Genomic DNA, 18,573 nt, shown 5'->3' on the forward strand with positions numbered 1-18,573 from the left:
CATGTAAACAAGAGCCCAGCTTGTTTTCTTCTAGCAATAAGGAGATAGAATAGCTGAATTTAGTCACATATGCAATTTCTCTGGAGATATCTTCCATAATTGTACAGCTCAGAGAATTCCTTTCTCAGGAAGAACTAAGTAAAAACTGGATCAAAATGAAATTTTATTTGAGAAATATACATTTTTTGCATTATGTACTCTCAAGAATTTTTGAATTAAAAAATACTCCTGAGCAACCTGGTCTGTCTTTGAGGTTAATGCATCTCAGAGAGGAAAGTGAGCTTGGCTCTGCAGTTGAGCAGGAGGTAGGCTACTCAGCTTCCCCTACTAATTTCAAGTATTTTGTGGATCTAAAGGGTGGTAACATAGCTTTTTGCCTCTTCTTCGGGTTTATAATTCTTCCATAGAAATGGTAGTTCCAGTTCCTTTTTAATCTCCAGCAGCCTCTGCTTATTTGGTATACTATATTGCTGAGAACGTTGAAGATCCTGGCTAGTTGTTCCTCAAAGCTAGTTTTACATTAAGAGTTTTGGGCTTTTGACTTAAATCTGATTTGTGATGAAAACTGGTGCTGAACACAGGCCTTTTCTATTGGCCACCACTTCCAGTTTTAAAATTAAATCTACCCAAAAGTATTCTTAGTGCACTGAAGACCCAGACTCCAAATCACATACTCCTCAAACAGCCAAGTTCAGTAAGAAGGGAAACAGACATTTTGGTTGAGATTTTATAGTACTTGTTTTTTAACAATATGTAGGTTGTGCCTATATATGTTAAAACCCTAAAATGGAAAAGCTTGAACGGAGTCAATAATGGGCATCACAAACAGAAACAGTTCTTTATCTTGCTGTTGCACCTGCCTCATGAAAGGTAGGCATTTTATATTTCCACCATTATCAAGGTCGTTTGCTGCTTCCAAAGATGGTGGTGACAATAAGAAAAATTTGCATTGTATTTCAAGAATATGTTTACAAATATGTCACCTCTCACATTTAAGAGTGAGTTTTATGTAAAGAGCATAATATAACAATAAAACTTGCCAGACTGAAAACTTGCAAGCTGTTTTCTTCGATGATGGTAAATTCCCCAGGAATTCTGTTGTCAACTTACAGCCGTGAAAATGACAGCATTAGGTGCCACCATGCACAGTCATACCTACGCTAGGGGAAAACAAAGTGGGCATGACTTTAACAAATGCAATAGTCCTACACACCAGCTGCTTGCACACTCCTTTCTTGCCTCAGGAACACATTTGAAGAGTGAGACAGATGCTTCTGGCTTGCTGAAATAAAGAGCACGTGTGAATCTCTTCTGCTGAGAGTCACTTTGTCATCAGGGAAGTGTAAGACAACAAGTAATTTTACTTCTCTCTTTAAGTGATGTAGGGGTGCAGGTCTAAAATCCATGATTTATATGTGTCATGTGGGCTGGCAGCAGTCACTGGAAGTGCTCCATATACTGAGAAATGGATTGTGCCCTGTCATTTTAGCTGCTTTTAACTAAAGAGAAAGGTTGAAAAAGAACCTTAAAATAAAGGCTGAAATAAGTGCAAAGTTAAGAATTTGAAGAAAAAAGGAAATTGAACACAAAGACAGAGTACTGGCAAAGATGTTCCTCAGCCAGATCACAGAAGTGGGATGCTTTAGTGGTTTTTTAACCACGATTGATATCTCTTCCCACTGCAGTGGCAGGCACAGGGGCACAAGGATGCTCCCATGGATAACTGCTCTGAGAAGAGGTGTTCAGGGGGGATGGTTCAACAGCATGGGGTGTTGCTTTATTCACTTTTCATACATTTTGGAAAAGACTGAACTTTTTATGGCTGCTCTCAAACCCAGCTCAGAGGGTGAAACCATTGTGACTTCTCTTTTAGAGCAATGAGCAGCATGTTAAAGCTCAGGAAGCAGTAAAATGTGAGATAAGGGATGCAGGAGCATCCCCTTGTTCCCTTGAGCTTCTCTTGAGCAGCATCAAGCATTTGTGTGATGTCAGTATTAGCTTCAGACAGTTTTTAGTACCATTTTGGGACAGAAGTGAATAGAGGTTGAAAGAAGATTAAGTTTTGTGTGCAGAAGAGGCCAAAAGAACAAATAGCAATGTATTAATGATTTGGAAACCTTTTTCTCTCATCTTTTCCTACTGTAAATGTTGATTTTGCAATCCTTCACATGAGTTGACTTCTCATATTCTCAACCTCATTTTTGTGTCTTCTTTGTCCTGCTAAGTGCCTCTTTAAGTGGCTTGTTCTTTGATTCAAAGTGTTTCTCTCCCTTCACCTGGTATATTAAGGCTTATTTTTTACTTCAGCTCAGGAAATTATCAAGGTTTTAATTTCAGAAAATCTGCAAAATGTGTTTCACTGAGAGATGCTAGGCCACATGAGTGGCAGACAAGTCAAATTCCTTTCACCCCCCTTTGAGAAAGCAAAGTGTTGCCTGTCTGTCGTCAGAAAGGAAACTGAGGAATTAGAAAATTTGTATAAGAGGATTAAACTGCAATAATGAGGCTATAATAAAACAAAGTATTTTAAATATCGAGAAAAACCCAACACTATAGTAAATAAAGAACTCAGAATTAAAAATGCTATCTTGTTCTGATTTAGAATCATCTGCATGGGTGGCGGGGTTTTTGTTTACTTCAGTGAGTTTTGGAGCAGGACCTAACTGACCCTAGTATCTAAACCATACATGAGTCAAGGAAGATTTTTACTTCTTGGGTAAGGAAAAGATCACGAAGAAAGATAAGGGTAAGAAAAGACTGTCTTGGGTAAAAAAAGATCCTATTAACCCAAGATATTGGGTTAATAAGACAGCAACAGCACCTCATCCATCCTCTTAAAACCAATAATCTTGTGAAGTCTGCCTCCTGGAATTGTGTATTTGTCTCTTAAATATTCAGCTTCCTTTTTGTCCCTTGGATTTTCCACCCACTCATTTTTACCATCAGCAGTGGAAGTTGTCATGTCAGAATTTGTCATGTCTGAGTGTGCTAAGAGGTGAGGGAGATGATGGTGGAGGCCTGCTCACAAAGACAGGGTATTGCTCAGAGAGTGTTAATCTCATGTACTCTCATATCTGTGTCCAGCAGAGAAATATTTAGAAAGCTGATTATGTATTAAACATCTGAAATAAGACACAAAGTTGACACAATGTCTAAACTACTAAGGACATGGGTATTGGTTAAATACTGACCTATTTGGTAATAATACTTAGTATTTCTATATGTTTTTAATTCCCTGTGGGCATTTGAACTAATTAAAGCCTTCAAATATCTGTTCAAATATGGAAGGCTTTTCTAAAATTTGAAGAAGAGGAAATTCAGACATGGAGGTGTGGGGATGAAAATTTTAAATGCAGATTTGGGTATTCACCTCCACAAGGTCTGTGGCAGTCTTATGTATAAATTGATGCATGTAGACTGAGCTACACTTGTTAGAAGATTTGTCCTAAATGACTTATCCAAGGTCACAGAATTCAATGGCAGAGCTGAGAAAGGATCTGAAGAGTGCATCTTTAAAGGTAAAAAGTAACTGAGGTATAATACTAATTCTGTTTTTAAGTGCATTATGCCCTCTGAATTTTATAATTATAATAATGATCTTTTTCATGCTGTTCTTGAAATATTCAATCTAGTACATAAGACATGAAATGCTGCAGCAGCACTGGATTAACCCCATGGTGTACACAAAGTAGCACACTCTGTGACTGTGCCCAGGAGATTGTATTGGTACCCTCGTAAACCACTTAGAGTGGACTTGTCACTGCACCTCAATTACCTATTGATTTATACACTTGGGTAAAAGCAAAAGGGCATTGCACTTTGTAAATTAGTTTACTTCTTTTACTCTGTATAGGAGCAGACTACCCTCCCTTCATAAGAAATCCTTCAAGGATAAGAAATACTCCAGGAAGATTTAAAAGGGTGAGGAACTCCTCAGAGGCCCTGGACCTACCTGGTCTACTTCAATGCTGGCTGTGCTTTGAGAAGTTTGGACCAATGACTTTGAAAAGTCACTTCCAAGCTGAATTACACTGCAATATCCCTTTGTGTGGGAATCATTGTGTGGGAAGGGGTAGAGACTATACAGTGGATAGATACAGAGGCTATTCACTGTGCAAGAGGTGAGCTAGCTCCCCATGTTGCTGTAGAATGGGATTAACTTCCTCTTGCTTACCACTGAGGACATGGCCCCCTGCTAGGCTAGCACTGTAAAATACCTCTCTGGGACAGTAGTGAGGATCTGGGAACTAGTTATGGAAAGCAGCTAACAAATATCTTATCTTGTCAAATTATCTTAGCAGCCACTGCTGTCAGCAGGACAGAGCAGCACACTGTGCCTCCCAAGCAGCTCTCAGCTCCTTGCAAATGATACTCAGGTACACCTCAAAATACTTGAGAGAAGTACTTCTTCATTTTTTCTCTTTTCTACCTGCTTATCTTTACAGTGTTTTCTTTGCCTGATGACTTTGTATTGATGCCTATAAAACACGACCACCCCCCTTGTGCAGCCCACTGCTGCTACTTTCCTTTCCTTTCTGAGGATATTAAATTTTTCCTCAGTAACTTTGAGATGTGAGTAATGCCACTCCATGCAGCAACCACCAGATGGTAATGAAGAGCAGACTAGTTGTGTGTCTTTTGTAGCTTTAGTGTATTGCCACTGTGGCAAATTTTGCTTTTGTTAGCAGACCTTACAGGTCTAAACACCAATTTGTTCAGCTGTTTACCTCTGGGCCAGTCTGCTTGGCAGCTCTATTTGCATTATCCCCCCAATCATTCTGTTTGCTTTTATACTAAAATATGTGAAAGGGAATATTCTCTACCTAACACTGATATTATTATTCAGTACAAAAATGCTCTCATTATAAGGAAGGTTTGGCTGTATTTGGTGTATCACTATATGAACTATCTCTTGTGAGAAGGTGGATGCAGAACACTTTTGAATGACTGCATTCCTTGCTTCTTCTGCTGCCATTATATTTCCCCAAATGTTATGAAGGATGTAGCTCTTTCAAGGTAGAAAGGAAAGTCTGTTACTGTGCGTGCTTGATGTCAGCAAAGGGAGCAGTGTTGAGAAGTAAACCAAACCAATGCAAAGTTCTTAGCTGAACATCATTGTCAGTGAAGAGGTGGTATTGAGCACAGTTTGCCAACACCCCAGCATGGCAACATGAGGGAAGAGCAGCATAAACAGGGCCTCTTAAGTACTGCTAGACTTTTGAGAACCGGATGTCAGCCCCACAGGGCTCATGAGATTCAGAAGTTTCAGTTTTACCTACCTGCCTGCAGGACTTTGGGTTCTTTATGCAGTACTTGTGTAGAAAATTAGTCAAATTTTCATCTAGGTCAAATTTTCAGGTTTTTCCTGGCATTATACAATCCAGCGACTTTGCAACTCTTTCCTTCCCTCCTTTTAAAGAAAAATGAGGCTCCTCCTCCTTTGGTGGAAGCCAGGAACCAGGAAGGCCGGGAGAAAATCATGAGAGCTGTTGCCAATGTGGCAACAGCTGTGCCTTCCAAGGAATATTTAAGTCATTCCCCAGGTATCTGCCCATGACTCATATACTTCTGGGATTAGTTGACATGTAATGACTGGGAACAATGAAGCCTTCCAGGAAGGCAGTTTGTTGGTACATCTTCTCTCTTGTTCCTTCTGGCAGCAGTTGCCAGCAGCAGGATGCAACTGTCTTAAAACCAGTAGGCAGAGCAGCAGGCTCTGCCTGAAAGCAGGAATTTGAAGGAGACTGCAAGTGGGAGCATCCAGCCTTCCTCTCCATGTGAGCTATGGCAGCCCCCCCAAATTTCCCCTGCCCCATCCCCCTGCCCCTCTCTGCCCTGCCTGTCACTTCTGAGTGCTGCAGGAAGTGTACAACTTTTGCTCATGGCAACCAAAATTTTTTGACACATATTGTATTAAATGTGGGAGCCCTGACAGGGAAGGGCAAGATACAGGGCAGTATCTTACAAAATTCCTCCCCACAACCTTAGCTGCCATGTCCTTCACCTCAATGAAGGAGAGACAGATTTGTATTGCTTATAGGAACATCTGCATTTCCCCCTGCATGAAGAGGGTTTTCTTATCTTGTTTTTCTGGGGATGCCCATTTTAGAGACAGAAATCAGGAGATCTCATTGATTCCCCACTTTGCCCATGAGGACATGACTACAACTTGTCCTGATGGCCCTGGCTGTACATGTGACGTGGGTCAGTGATGTGCCAAATTATATGAGTGTGTGTGCCAGGAAAGTATTGGGGTCAGATGAGAAAGTAGAAATGAAGGCACAGGAATCCTCTGGTGCGTTCTTGGTTACAACACTTTTTGCCCCAAATTGCAGTTCCTGCAGTGAATGCTTCCACAAACACTGAGAGGTCCCCTTAAATATGAAGCTCACAGTTTACCTCCTTAAACATCCATGTGTCAATCACTATAATCCATATAAATCTTCTTGCAATCAGTAATAGCAATATATGCATGTGTGTGTATATATATTTGGTAATCAAAGGATTTTCTAGTCTTATTCCAAGCAATCAAGGACATATGTGTTAAAATAACCATGGTACTGTAGAGCAGTCTTGTAAATACCATATGTCAGAGGAAAAAATACACAGCTAAATGCATGTCGGCATCAGCTCCTGCAGTTTCGTAGGAGTTCTGGCCATGGAAGTGAAGCAAAGCTGGGCCAGCTGGAAGTTCAGTTTTACATAGAGCTTATGCTGTGCTCTGAAAAGACAGGTGAGGATGTGACTAGAAAACTGACCTGGGACACAGCAGACTGAAATTAATCTCATGTTCTGCTGCAAATTTCTTATATTGGAAGCAGTTACATTTCATACATTGTATTGCATTACCACTTAAGCTTTTGGTGCCTCTATTCCCAGCAAAACAGAAATAACAGTACTTTCTTGTATCCAGTCCTTACTTAGTCTTGTTTAGCTAGCATATAAGTTCTCTAGAGAGGCAAGTGTGTAGGTACAAACTTTGTGATCAGATACTGAAATAGGAACTGGAAAGAAAACTTCTAAAACTACATCAGGAAAGGGAACTACAGGGAAAGCTGTAACTGGAAGAAGACCCAGAAAGAGCTTATTATCTTACTGTTCTTATTATCTTACTGTTCCCAGAGCAGAACTTAAGTTTCAATCAATAGACCTAAAATCTACATTCCTTAACCATAAACACATCACTAGAGGTGTGGTCAAGGCCCACAGTGTCCTGGTATCCTCCCTGACTGAAAACACTTCCCTGAACAGGTGGTACAGACTTGCCCTGAACTCCAGATCAAAGTTTTGATAAAGCCAAGACATGCAAGTTTCCCTGATATTTTTAATCAGTGTGGATGTTGGAGAAGAAGGGAATGAAAGACCCTTTATTTAGTACAGTAAAGGTATCCATATATTTTCTTGGTCATTTGCCAAAAATCGGGATCAGGGGTATGCATTTCCAAAGAATGCATACTCAGCCCCTGATTTTTTTAAAAAGGATGTATGTGAAGACAAGTTGTTTGTTCAAGATTGTAAGAAACTCTACTGATTGGGATAGACACTAAAAAATCCAAGAAATCAATGACTTACCTATTGAGATAACGAAACATTGAGATACTTGGCAGTGATCCCAGTTTTATCTTCTCTTTTCTAAGAGTTAGAGGTTTTTAACTATGCAACATATAGCTGGGCATTAAAGATTTTCACAGCCTTTTTAATCTTAACTTGTCTGTCTTCATGGATTTGATGCCAAAACTAAATCAGGTAAAAATCAGCTGAATAATTAAATCTGCTGGAGGACAGGATGGAACCTATGATTTACCTATACAACCTGTAGTGTTGATAGAGCCTATGGTTTACAGAGAGGGGAAAAAAGCAGCAAAACCAAAAAGTAAAAACGCTGTAAAGGTTAGATAATGATTAACACAAGAAAATAACTAACTTCCTTTTTCTTTCAGCTTAATCTGATTGTAAAGTAGAAATGGGAAGGGTGATAAGAAAATCTGCTTCTCTGTGTTGTAAGAAATAAAAAATGGTTAAGCTGTATTTAAAATCCATAGCTTTGGATAAACCTTCTTTTGAGGCTTGGCCAGAATGTCTGCTTCATCAAAAATCATTAGTAGGATACATCAGTAGAGGGACAGAAAAAAAAATTCTATTTAAAAAATTCAAGTGCTTTCTGAGCATATGGAGCCTGGCAAAAATAGTCCCCTTCTTACAATAGTCCCCGATGGGTGAGATTTCTTCAGAGAAATCTTGGAAGAATTGGTGGTAAAAGCTGGAGAAGCTGGGAAAATGCTGAATTCAGCAAACACTTTTGGGGACCATCAATCCAGCCTGTGACCACTAAATCCTTCTTGGAGTCATCAAGTTATTTTAGAGAGAGGATATAACCCAGATATTCTGTGAAGAGATCAAAGCCCATTTGAAGCAGTACTTTTGAAAACAGCATACATCTGCTGGTGACAAAGAAGAACCTCTGGAGTTTCTGTGTGTTTATGCTACAAATACATTAGCAAAAAAACCCCAGAATAGCTCTTAAGTTCTAATTCAGAAAACATTGAAATTTAGCAGGGCAATGCATATATCAGAAGTAATAAACACAGGACTGTTTACTGTTATTTTGAACTGCTTTAAGCTCCGTTTTCCTTCAAGACTAGTTTTGTAAATGCTTCATCAATCTGTAAATGATACAGTTTTTCAGATATCAAGGACAACAGTCTGGTTTTGGTACTAATCTTATGGGTTTCTTGATAATCATTGCTGGATTTAAGGGAGACATTAGCAACCCATGAATCTGAGGTGTTTTAGAATCAATTTTCTAAATTTATACAAAGTGAATTTTCATTTAGTTGTAGCACCTGTAGGGAGTAAATGCAGCCCTGTGGCACCCAGAAACCCAAGGCTTGGTGTGACAGGAGGGCACTATGTCTACATTTTCTGAGAGAAAACAACATGAGCATCTTTTTAGAAGCCATGAGTATTTCTTGCCCTTGCATGGCATGTCCACGAATCTTATAACCTGATGTTACTTTTACTGAATGTTACTTCAGTTACCTCACTGAAGTACCTGTACTGAAGAGACAAAAAGTATCAATAACACTGTTCTTTGTTCTGAAGAACTTGGAAATCATTCAAAGACCAGCTCAGTTCCTAGAATTGATGAAAGGGAGAATTTCTTTGATTTCTAGCTGTAGCAGAACTACTGACTCCAGGCATGGCTTTGAGAGGGTGTTGTGCGATAGCATTTCTCACGACGTTCATGTGCTGAGATGGTTACTGGTGAATACCACCAGATTTTCTATTTCAGCTCACACAGGTGTCTATACATATCCAGAAGATATTAAAACAATCTAAACCCAAGGGTGTCCCCAGCTCTGCCTGGGTGTTTATTTTCTTCTTCAGCAGCTGCAGTAAGTGACAGTGCCACAGAGCCATGTTTTGCTCCAAGTTTGTGACTAGCCAGCAGGATTCTGCCTAGTTCTCAATTACCCTCTATTGCCCTCACTTTCATTTTTGAGTTTCACTTCTGTCAGCAAAATTTAACTGAGGTATCCCTATATAAGATAATCTCACTAGGAAATATTTTCAATAAGGGTCTACTTTTTATTTCAAGGGAGAAAAACTTGACACTCTCTTTACTGGAGGTGAGTTCTCAGTATCCCCCTGGCATAGTCTATGCTTGAGCAGAAGATTGATCCAGAGAAACAAATCACAACACTTTACAGAAGATCCCGAGGGGCTGATTAACCCAGAGAAATTTATCTGACTCTGGTGAAATTAAACTTCTGAAGAGCTGTTCATCCATCCTTCTGTTGTTCCTGATCAGATTGCTAATGGAGACAGAGCAGTGGACTCTGTCCGTTGTGCTGGTTTTAACCTGGGTGTGGAATTTAACAGAGCCTCATCACAAGAGCTGAAGTGACCTTGGCATGACATCCTGCCGTCTGTGCTGCCCAGGTCTGTAAATACTGCACAGAGCGTGTATGCTCCATAGGCAGGCGGCCCCACTCGGTGACGTTTTGGCAGCACATTTGTCATTCCACTAAGGCAGTCAGATCAGAATCCTGTAAAGCAGTCAGGAGATGAGGATCCTTGTCAAAATCTCAGGAAGCAGACTAGTAATCTGCAGAGGCCTGAATAGGGCTTTTAAAATTGGAAGCAGAACTGACTGCCTAGACAGAGTTTTTGAAAGATAAACAGCGTCAGCAGGCTAAATGGATTTCAAGCACAGCTTTAATTGTTTTTCAAACAAATCAGCAAAGGGCACCCTAGCTGGAGCAAGCTCTGAAGCACAATCAGGAAGATTTCAAGAGTAGAGTGGTTTTGAAGATAATCAGGCATTTCAGTGCTAAAAGATACTGTAGTTAGCAAGGAAGAAAGAGTTTTTCCTGTCGGCATTGACAGTAAAAGACATGTAGTCATTGAGTCAATTAAAATACCTGCCCTATGTGCATGATAAATTTCACCACCCTCATTAAAACTGACATGCACATTGATTTTCAAACCTCAGAGATTGTCTCCCCAGCACACTTGTTTAGAAGAACAAGTTGTTTATTGCCAATACTTACCGCTTGTGGAACACCCCCCCTTCTCTTCCTTTCCCCTAGTCTTCCCCCTCCACCCAACCATCCCAATAGTTTGTGACAGACTAACAACACTTCTGAGTGGATTTTACTGTAATTCTTCAGAATCCCTTGGACCTTGCATAATGGAATTTTTTTGGGTCACCAAATCATGTTTCCTAATTATAGGAATGGATAAGAAAAGAAAAAAAGAAAAAAAAATCAGATATAATGTGAAACGATTCCCTTATTCTGGCTTTTTTTTGCTTTTAGAAACCTGGGATAACCCACTTGCTTCCATCTGTTTTGGGCGCGCTCTGTTTTAACCTTGAAGTCAAAGCTTTCCTTCACCTCCTCTTCGTACCTCTCTCCTGCCAGCTCCTCTCCTACCGGAACGGAGAGACCCTCCTGCTCCCAAGCCCTCCTCGCTGGGAAATTATTCGCCTCCGCCCGCCCCCGCTCTCGGTTTTGTTCCCCTCGCGGGGTGCAGAGGCGATCGGGACGAGCGGAGGCTCCGCCAGCGCGGTCACCCCCGCGACGCCCCCGGCCGCCGTTCCCGCACTGTCACCCCACCTCCGCACCGCCACCGGTGGCAGCGGCGGCCGCCGGCCGGGCCGGGAGGGGAGCGCGGGGCGGAGCGCGGGGCCGCGGGCGGGGCGGGGCGGGGGCGGGAGCGGGGGGAGCGGCGGGGACCGGCGCCTGTTGCCCCGAGAGAGTTAACGGTGCGGGGAAACTCGCTCGCCGCTCCTCCGCCCGTGCCGGGCGCTTGGCAACCGGGGCGCCGCGCATGTGGGACCGCCGGGGGCAGCCGCCCCCCCGCCGGGCCCCGCGTCCCCCTCCCCGCCCCGGACAAGGCGTTTAACGTGCCCAGGCGTGAAGTATGGCATGCAAAGATGGTTTCTGCCAAGGAGCCAGCTATCGCCATGTCCTCGGGTCTCTCCATCGCCCTCCTGCACTGCCTGTGCCTGGCGACCTGGTGAGTAGCCCGGCGGCGGCGGCGCCGGGGGACCCGGGCGGCCGGTCCGGTGCCGCTGCTCCCCGCGGGCTCCCGGCGGCTCCGCTCACCCGCTCCCTCTTTGCCTCGCAGTCTCACCGGGCCGCCAGGGCAGATCAAAAAAGAGGAGAAATTGTGGCCGGAGAATTTTACCAGCATCCTGAACAGCCTCCTGGATGGCTATGACAACCGGCTGCGACCGGGATTCGGGGGTACGGTGGCGGCGCGGTGCCAGCGGCGGGCGGGGGGTCGCTGGGCTGGGGCGGGGGACGCAGCGCTCACCGCTCGGACCGACCCGTTGCTGACCGAAAACGTGGGGGTGTGTCCCCACTCCGTGCTCCGGGGACCGAGCCCTCCGGGAGGGGCCGGCAGCGAGGCAGCGCCTGGCCCGAAAGCCCGGGGGGTGCTGCGCAGTCCCGGCCGTGGGGACCCCGCTGGGGCGGTCCCGGGCTCAGCCCCCGCTTTGCTGCTCTGCCCACATCCCGGGCTCGGGCGGCTGCTGCTGCGCTGGAGGAAAAAATAAGCACTGAAGCCGGTATGCGTTGGCTTGGTGGGGACGGAGTGACCTGTCTAACATCCAGAGTCTTCTCGTTCTTGGCAGGTTTTGACCCGTAAATGCCACGATCGGGTCCTAATAGAAACAAGTGTACTTTTACCAGCCTAGGAGGTTAGGTCTGATGGATTCTGTTCCCCCCAGTTAATGAAAATCAGAGCTCAGGCACCAGTTCTTTACCACAGTTGCTGAAATTCCAGGTTTGATGTAGAAGTAGTAGGCTTAATTGCTGTATAAAAATTAGACGTGGCGGGGTTTTAAATTTGCCTTCACCTGTGCTCTGTGCGTGAGGGTTTTGGGCCTCTTCCTTTCCCCAGGCTGTTAAGATGCAGTTTTGTGATGCTGAAGAAGCCGGACTTGCTGTTCTTTATGATTTTGATGTTTTTGTGTAGGGTCTTGAAACCAAAAATCATTAAGATCCAGGCAAAATGAAAGTTTATTTTGTAATCTGGAATGAAGGTATTAAAAATGCAAATTTGAAAGTAAAAATAATATTTAAATATTTATAAAATAATGCTACAGACCTTTTCATGATTCTCAAAGCTGTAATGAGGTTTTTATAGGCTTCTTCCAATACAGAATTGAATGAGATCCTTGCGTAGGTTTATGTTGCAAAATACTTTCTTCCTCCTCTGGAAGTACCTTCTCCATACATGTGATCCATCCACACTGACATGTATGCCAGCACATTCCCCACCTGCCATATGCAGTGCTCTCACATGCATGATCGTGTTTGTTAAAGGACAGCACCTGGCACCCATGGACCACTCTTATTATTTTGAGTGTGTGGAATAAATGAGGCCTTCTTAAGTTAGCTTACACATCAAGTGAGAAGGAAGCTAAATTTGTTAACACCCGGAGGAGTCATTGGGAACTGATAGTTTTTTGCAATTTAGTCTTTGTGGAGAGGTTACAGACACTTCTGCACGCGTACAAGAGAAGTGCTAAGTTTGGCATCATTTTAGGTTGAATGCCAACTAATTAGTCATCTAGCAAAGATGCTTTATGAGCATTATCAGATTTCCAAAATTAAACAACTACTAAATATGTAATATATGGTGATTTTTATTTTAATAGAGTTGTCCTTTGCAGGATGTTTTGCAAGAGTAGGTATTTTTCCCCTGCAAGTGTGGAAGACTTTCAGCAAAACGCAACCAAGGAGAAAAAGTTCATTGTATCTTTTTGAACTTTCACATTGGGAATATTGAAGTAAATGAGAAAGGGAGGCAGAAACTCAGATTTCAGCCTGGGGAAAACACCTCTGGGCCAATATTTCACAAAATGGATGTTATTTTGCTTCTTCCTTCCTCATAACCATGTCTATGGTTAACATTTAACCACTCATCTTTGAGTTTTGAACTTCTAAGTAAAAAATGGGGGGAAAATGCTTTGGTTTTAAAAGTGATGCTTGCCTCCCTAGGTCTTTGCAGTGAAAATTATCTACACCTGATTTGGGAAGAACAACTTTGGATTAAAAAAAACCAAACAACAAAACCAACCAAAGAAAGAAATTTCTGTAATCAATCAGATTTCACTTTTTGACATTGCTCGGAGTAATAACTACAGACTATTTCTTGAAATGGAGAATATAAAAATCAACTTTTACCTATATTTTGGTGCTTTTTCCTGATAAATTTTTATCAGAAGTGGGATTTTTCTCTTGAAAGTGGGTCACTCACTATTTTATAGCATTGCAAACAAAATGTCAGAGGGGATGGGAATATTCAGAGATGGAAAGTACAGTGTGTTTTGGTAATGTTAAAGCTACATCACTTTCTGATGAACAGTAGAATACTTATTTTTGTTTTCTTCTTGAAGCTGATTCACCATCTAGTTTTCACAGGGCCTGAAATGAAATGAAGGTTTTATTTTAAGAACAAAAGGCCTCGCAGAGGACTGACTGATGCTGATTTTAAACTTCAAATTGATGAAAATATTTCTAATTCTGGCACAAATTATGTTTAAAATCAGACTCAGGGAAGTAGCCAAATTCTGAATTTTGCTGGCATGTTACAGCATTACCACAAATAAAAATACATGAAGATAATTGACATGCAGAGCAAAGCAGAAAATGTTTGATTTTGGAAATTTCCTACAACTGGATCAATATTCTCCATACTATCATAAATTTTCACAAATGTTGGTAGTTTTGGAGGAGAAGTCAAATTGCCTCAGCACGTACAAACGTGGACGTGGTCTCCTGGGAGACTTCTGAACCCTAGTGGACTATGTGGAAGCTTCTCTTGGTGGTAGTTATGCATTGACACCTTGAATTATAAGTTCACTTTATGAAATGAATTTAATAAACTTTAAAAGTTGCTGTCACCTTACTAGGCACTGCGAGGCTTGGTAGCGTGAAAAACAAAACCAGAAGGGTTTATTTAAAAGGTTACTACAGACCATTTAAGTGAAAGTTCTCATTAAATTGAGTCAGGGGGAGAATCTAAAGAGAGTAGCAAAGAAATGTTACCTAGAAATTGAATGAAATAAAGCAGAATGGGCAGTTTCATGTAGGAAAGAAAAAAAACCCTGCAACTGCTGTCAGGAAAACTTTAAATGCATAAGAGTTTTGAATTTGAGTAGATGGAAGGTATTTATGGACTAATGAGTAAAGTAATGCTGTATGATGTTTGAAAATAGTGTGATGGAAGTGAAGTTAGTTCATTCCCTACACTGTATGACCTGTTATATCCTTATCCTGAATTTCTGCATGCAATTTATAATCCAAGTAGGTTTTGTGGTCAAAACCACTCTATAAAAACAGTGTTTTTACAGAAGCTGCTTGTAGTGTCATTAATTAAAATCATCATCTGCTGGAAAACTTCGAGCGTACTACCAGAGTACTATTTTGATTCAGCTGTAAAAGTTTGAAGTAGAAGCATTTCTAGCTAAACCCTGTCTATAGTTTTCATCTGCTTTTAAAATTTTGTGTATTACATGAAAGTTTCAGAAGCTGTATTTTCTCTGCAAATCACCTTATTTTCTGGTCATTAGTTTCAAACTGACAATAGAAGTCCAAAATCTTTGAAAGGAGCCTTATTCACTTGAAGTAAAAAGTCTAGGTCAGATTTGCCATTTTAAACCCTTGCATGGTTTCAGACTTTACCTGAGTGATTCTTGACATTAGCAAGGGTCTGCAAGAGCTGATTCAAACCTGTATTGGATGTAACTTTAAAAAAATGTACTGGTGTCTTTGAAATTTTCATGATAGAGTAACTAATCACACTTAAACCTGGACTTAGAGATGTAGGAAGGAATAAGGAGACTGAAGCTGATGACTGTGTGCTGCTGTGTATCTGCTAATTTTAATGAATTGTGCCTTTCAGACATCTGATCTCTGGCATCTTGCTTTTAATGGCCAATTATATGGCCAGACCAAAGAAAGAAAGAAAGTGGTGTGTGACTTGCCTCCTGCCCAAGGCTCTCAGGTTGGCTGTGAAACCCACTGGCCACAAGCTGTGGCATTGCCTGCAGCCTGTTGCTGATGTGTTGTGGTGTGGTTGCCCATCAGTTGGTGAAAGATGGAGCCCTCTCCCTTCCTGAGTTCTGTTAATTTGTGTGAGATAGAACCTGGCATAAGTTTTGAGTCTCACTCAAAACTACTGGTGTTAGCCAGTCCGTGGCTTCCTCTTTGGAAATTGCCATATCCGCTGCTGACTCCTGAATAGAAGGAATCGGACTGTGTTCATCCATTTCCCTTTTTCTTTTCTTCCTCCTTTTGTGTTCTTTCTCATGATCTTGTGACTGAGTGCAGCTCAGTAGTGCAGCTGAGTACTTGGTAAAATTAAATATGTTGGCCATTGTCTCCCCTAGGAAGGGTAGGAGAAGGATTCTGTGCCCCTTTAGTCTGTGTGTTGTTCAGCTGATGAACAGCATTTCTGAAGAGTTTCATTTCCTGTCTATGCAGGACTTTAGTCAGAAAATAAACACAGAATACATTTGAAGTGCAAAGGCAATTTTCTGTTTTTAGAGAAAATAAAAATATCTGCATGATTATTTGCTCTTACTAGGAACTCAGGCATACCTTCAATGTTCCATTGCTCAGCATAATAGATATTATAATTTATTTTTACTATTTAGATTGCAAATGGACTTGAAGTGAGCATTGAAAAGGGAAGTGGGTCACTTTTTTTTTCCCGGCAGTTGTCCATTCTTTCTCAGCTGGTGAAATTTGATGACTCAAAGCTTAACAGGATATGGTGTTAGATACCTGTAGGTGACAGATTTGAATTTGGCCTCGGTTAGTAATGCTTGAAGTCATTACCATCTGTCTGTTGTTCAGTGATCTGTATAAAATTAGCTGATATTCTTAGTCCAGTTCTTAGTAGACAGGTGTCCACATCATGAAAACTGGCACCAGTATCAGCCTTACTGGCTGGCTCAGCAGAGATGTTTTGTTGATAAATAGGCAAAGAAACAGTAATCTCCTAATTTCTGGAGGTATATTTTCCCTTTTCAGGTTCAGACATGCTGATGAATGAACATACATAGAGACAAAGGTTGTTGTATTGTCTTTTGATAGAGAATGTAGCCCATGTGTTTGAATTCTGAATAATTTTTTAAAAAATGCCCTACCCAGTTCTTGCTTCTGAGCAGAATTCTTACATATACGATGGGGTTTTTTTTCTTTTTTTTCCTCCCTTAAAAAATGTCAACCCTATTCAGGCAGCAAGAACTTGGAATGAGAAAAAACCAAATCTTTCACACGTAGTTATATTTAAAAAAAAATCTGTAGCAACTACCTTTTTTTTTTTTTTTAAATGTAGCTGTAGGAACTGATGTTATATGGTTTTATGTAGTTTATATATCCTGGGACTGATCTCATAATAGCACCAATAGCTGCACAGCATAACTGCACTTTGTATGTTGAAACCTTTGTACAGGCTTGCTTGTTAATGTTTCCAATTAGTTGTGGGACCCTTGATGACAAAATTTGCAATATACAGAAATCTTGTGCAGGATTTGAGTGTTTACATACAGCAGGGATCTCTGCAGTGACAGTTGCCTATGGAGACGCAGGGATAATGGATCCCGAAGTCTTTCACTGGGAGCTGTGCTGCAGTTCAACCCATATGTTGACATAAAATGCATGGGAGAGCTCTCTTGTGCTCCTCTTCCCAGGGTTGGGGCCTGGCATCACTTCTTCAGCCCACATGTAACATCTATAACACTGAACTATTCTGGCTTTTTGCAGGGGTTGCTTTTAATCTTGCCTGAGCTTCTTTAAAGTATATTATCTTGCAAGCAGTGATTCAGACGTAACTGTTCCCACTGCAGTGTGTAGGACTCTCCTCCTATTTCATTGACATAAAAATACACACCAGTATGATATAAATAGATCTTCAGCATTCCTGAAGATTTATGGTGGATAGATACTTTGTGAAGATCCATTGAAGGGTATGCCCAAATGGTCATATTTAAAATTAACTGGCCTTCTTACAACTCACTGCATTTTATTGCCAGTAATAGAGCGTTAAGGATTCTAATAGGATCTTCTGCTTGCAGAGCCTGAGTTGATTAAGTGGTGCAACACATTCGTTTTGGAGGGCTGCTTAAATCACCAGTAAAAGTAGGTTAGGTGACTACAGATCACCTCCTCGTTGACAGGAATTCCCACAATTAATAATAGTTTAAAAAAGAGGCAGCTGCATGACTCACTATTTATACCCCCGCTATTGTTACCAACTATGTTTTCTTCTAGAGCAAGAAGAATAAGAGGTAGGTATTGGTGTCGCCATAGATACTCCTGGGTTGGCATTAAGTGCTGGGATGTGCTAGAAAATCCAAGATTTGTCATTTCACAACTGTTAAGGCCAGTGTAGGTGGAAGATGTGGCGCATGAAAGGGCTGCAATTGGAGAGAAAGCATTAAGGAGATAATCAGCTTCACTGTCTTTGCTCCTACCAGACACTGAACTGTTTGGCCAAGGTTTTGGCTGCAAATCAAGGATTTGTATGCCTGTACTAGCTGGATAACTGTTATGATGTTTAAGGTATCTCTAGATCCGCATTCATCTGCCATTTTCTAGTGGAATGAAATGTGATTTTCACGTCTGCTTTGTCGCTCTTCTGCCATCATGTTGGGCAAGCAACCAAAAGTAAACACTATTTTGTGGCCTCCTAATTGTCTGAGAGTTCCTGCTTCCTTCTTTCTCATGGGTCATACTAATAAATATTTGAGAGCAGTATAGCAGTTACTGGAGAGCGACCTCAAACATAGCTTTAGTCTTGTGCTGCTGCTATAGTGTTTCTAAATAGCATTAACTTGTAGGCTTGCTGATTTGGAGATTAGCTTCTTGATCTTAGCTTTCCCCTTCTTTCTGAGAAACTCCAAAACACAAAGTTGCAATGCCTGTTGCCCATGAAGCTGTAATCATTTAATAAATGAAAGAAGTCGATGTCTGAGGAGAAGCAGCTCATGCCTGTAGGAAAAACTGTCCCTTTGCTCAATTTGGTATGATTGTAAAATTACAGTGTTTT

General features: G+C 41.4%; 1 protein-coding gene across 1 annotated transcript in view; it reads left to right on the forward strand.

Moving 5' to 3' along the window:
- Positions 1–11,261: 11,261 nt before the first annotated feature.
- GABRA4 (gamma-aminobutyric acid type A receptor subunit alpha4) overlaps positions 11,262–18,573 on the forward strand; it is a 47,706-nt gene continuing 40,394 nt past the window's right edge. Inside the window, exons 1-2 of the mRNA XM_059844894.1 lie at positions 11,262–11,523; positions 11,635–11,753. Of these exons, the coding sequence (XP_059700877.1) occupies positions 11,441–11,523; positions 11,635–11,753 (202 nt within the window). The 5' untranslated portion in view covers positions 11,262–11,440. The remainder of the gene's footprint in view (positions 11,524–11,634; positions 11,754–18,573) is intronic.

The sequence above is a fragment of the Haemorhous mexicanus genome, chromosome 4, assembly GCF_027477595.1.
Source record: "Haemorhous mexicanus isolate bHaeMex1 chromosome 4, bHaeMex1.pri, whole genome shotgun sequence".
In the NCBI taxonomy this organism is placed as follows: domain Eukaryota; kingdom Metazoa; phylum Chordata; class Aves; order Passeriformes; family Fringillidae; genus Haemorhous; species Haemorhous mexicanus.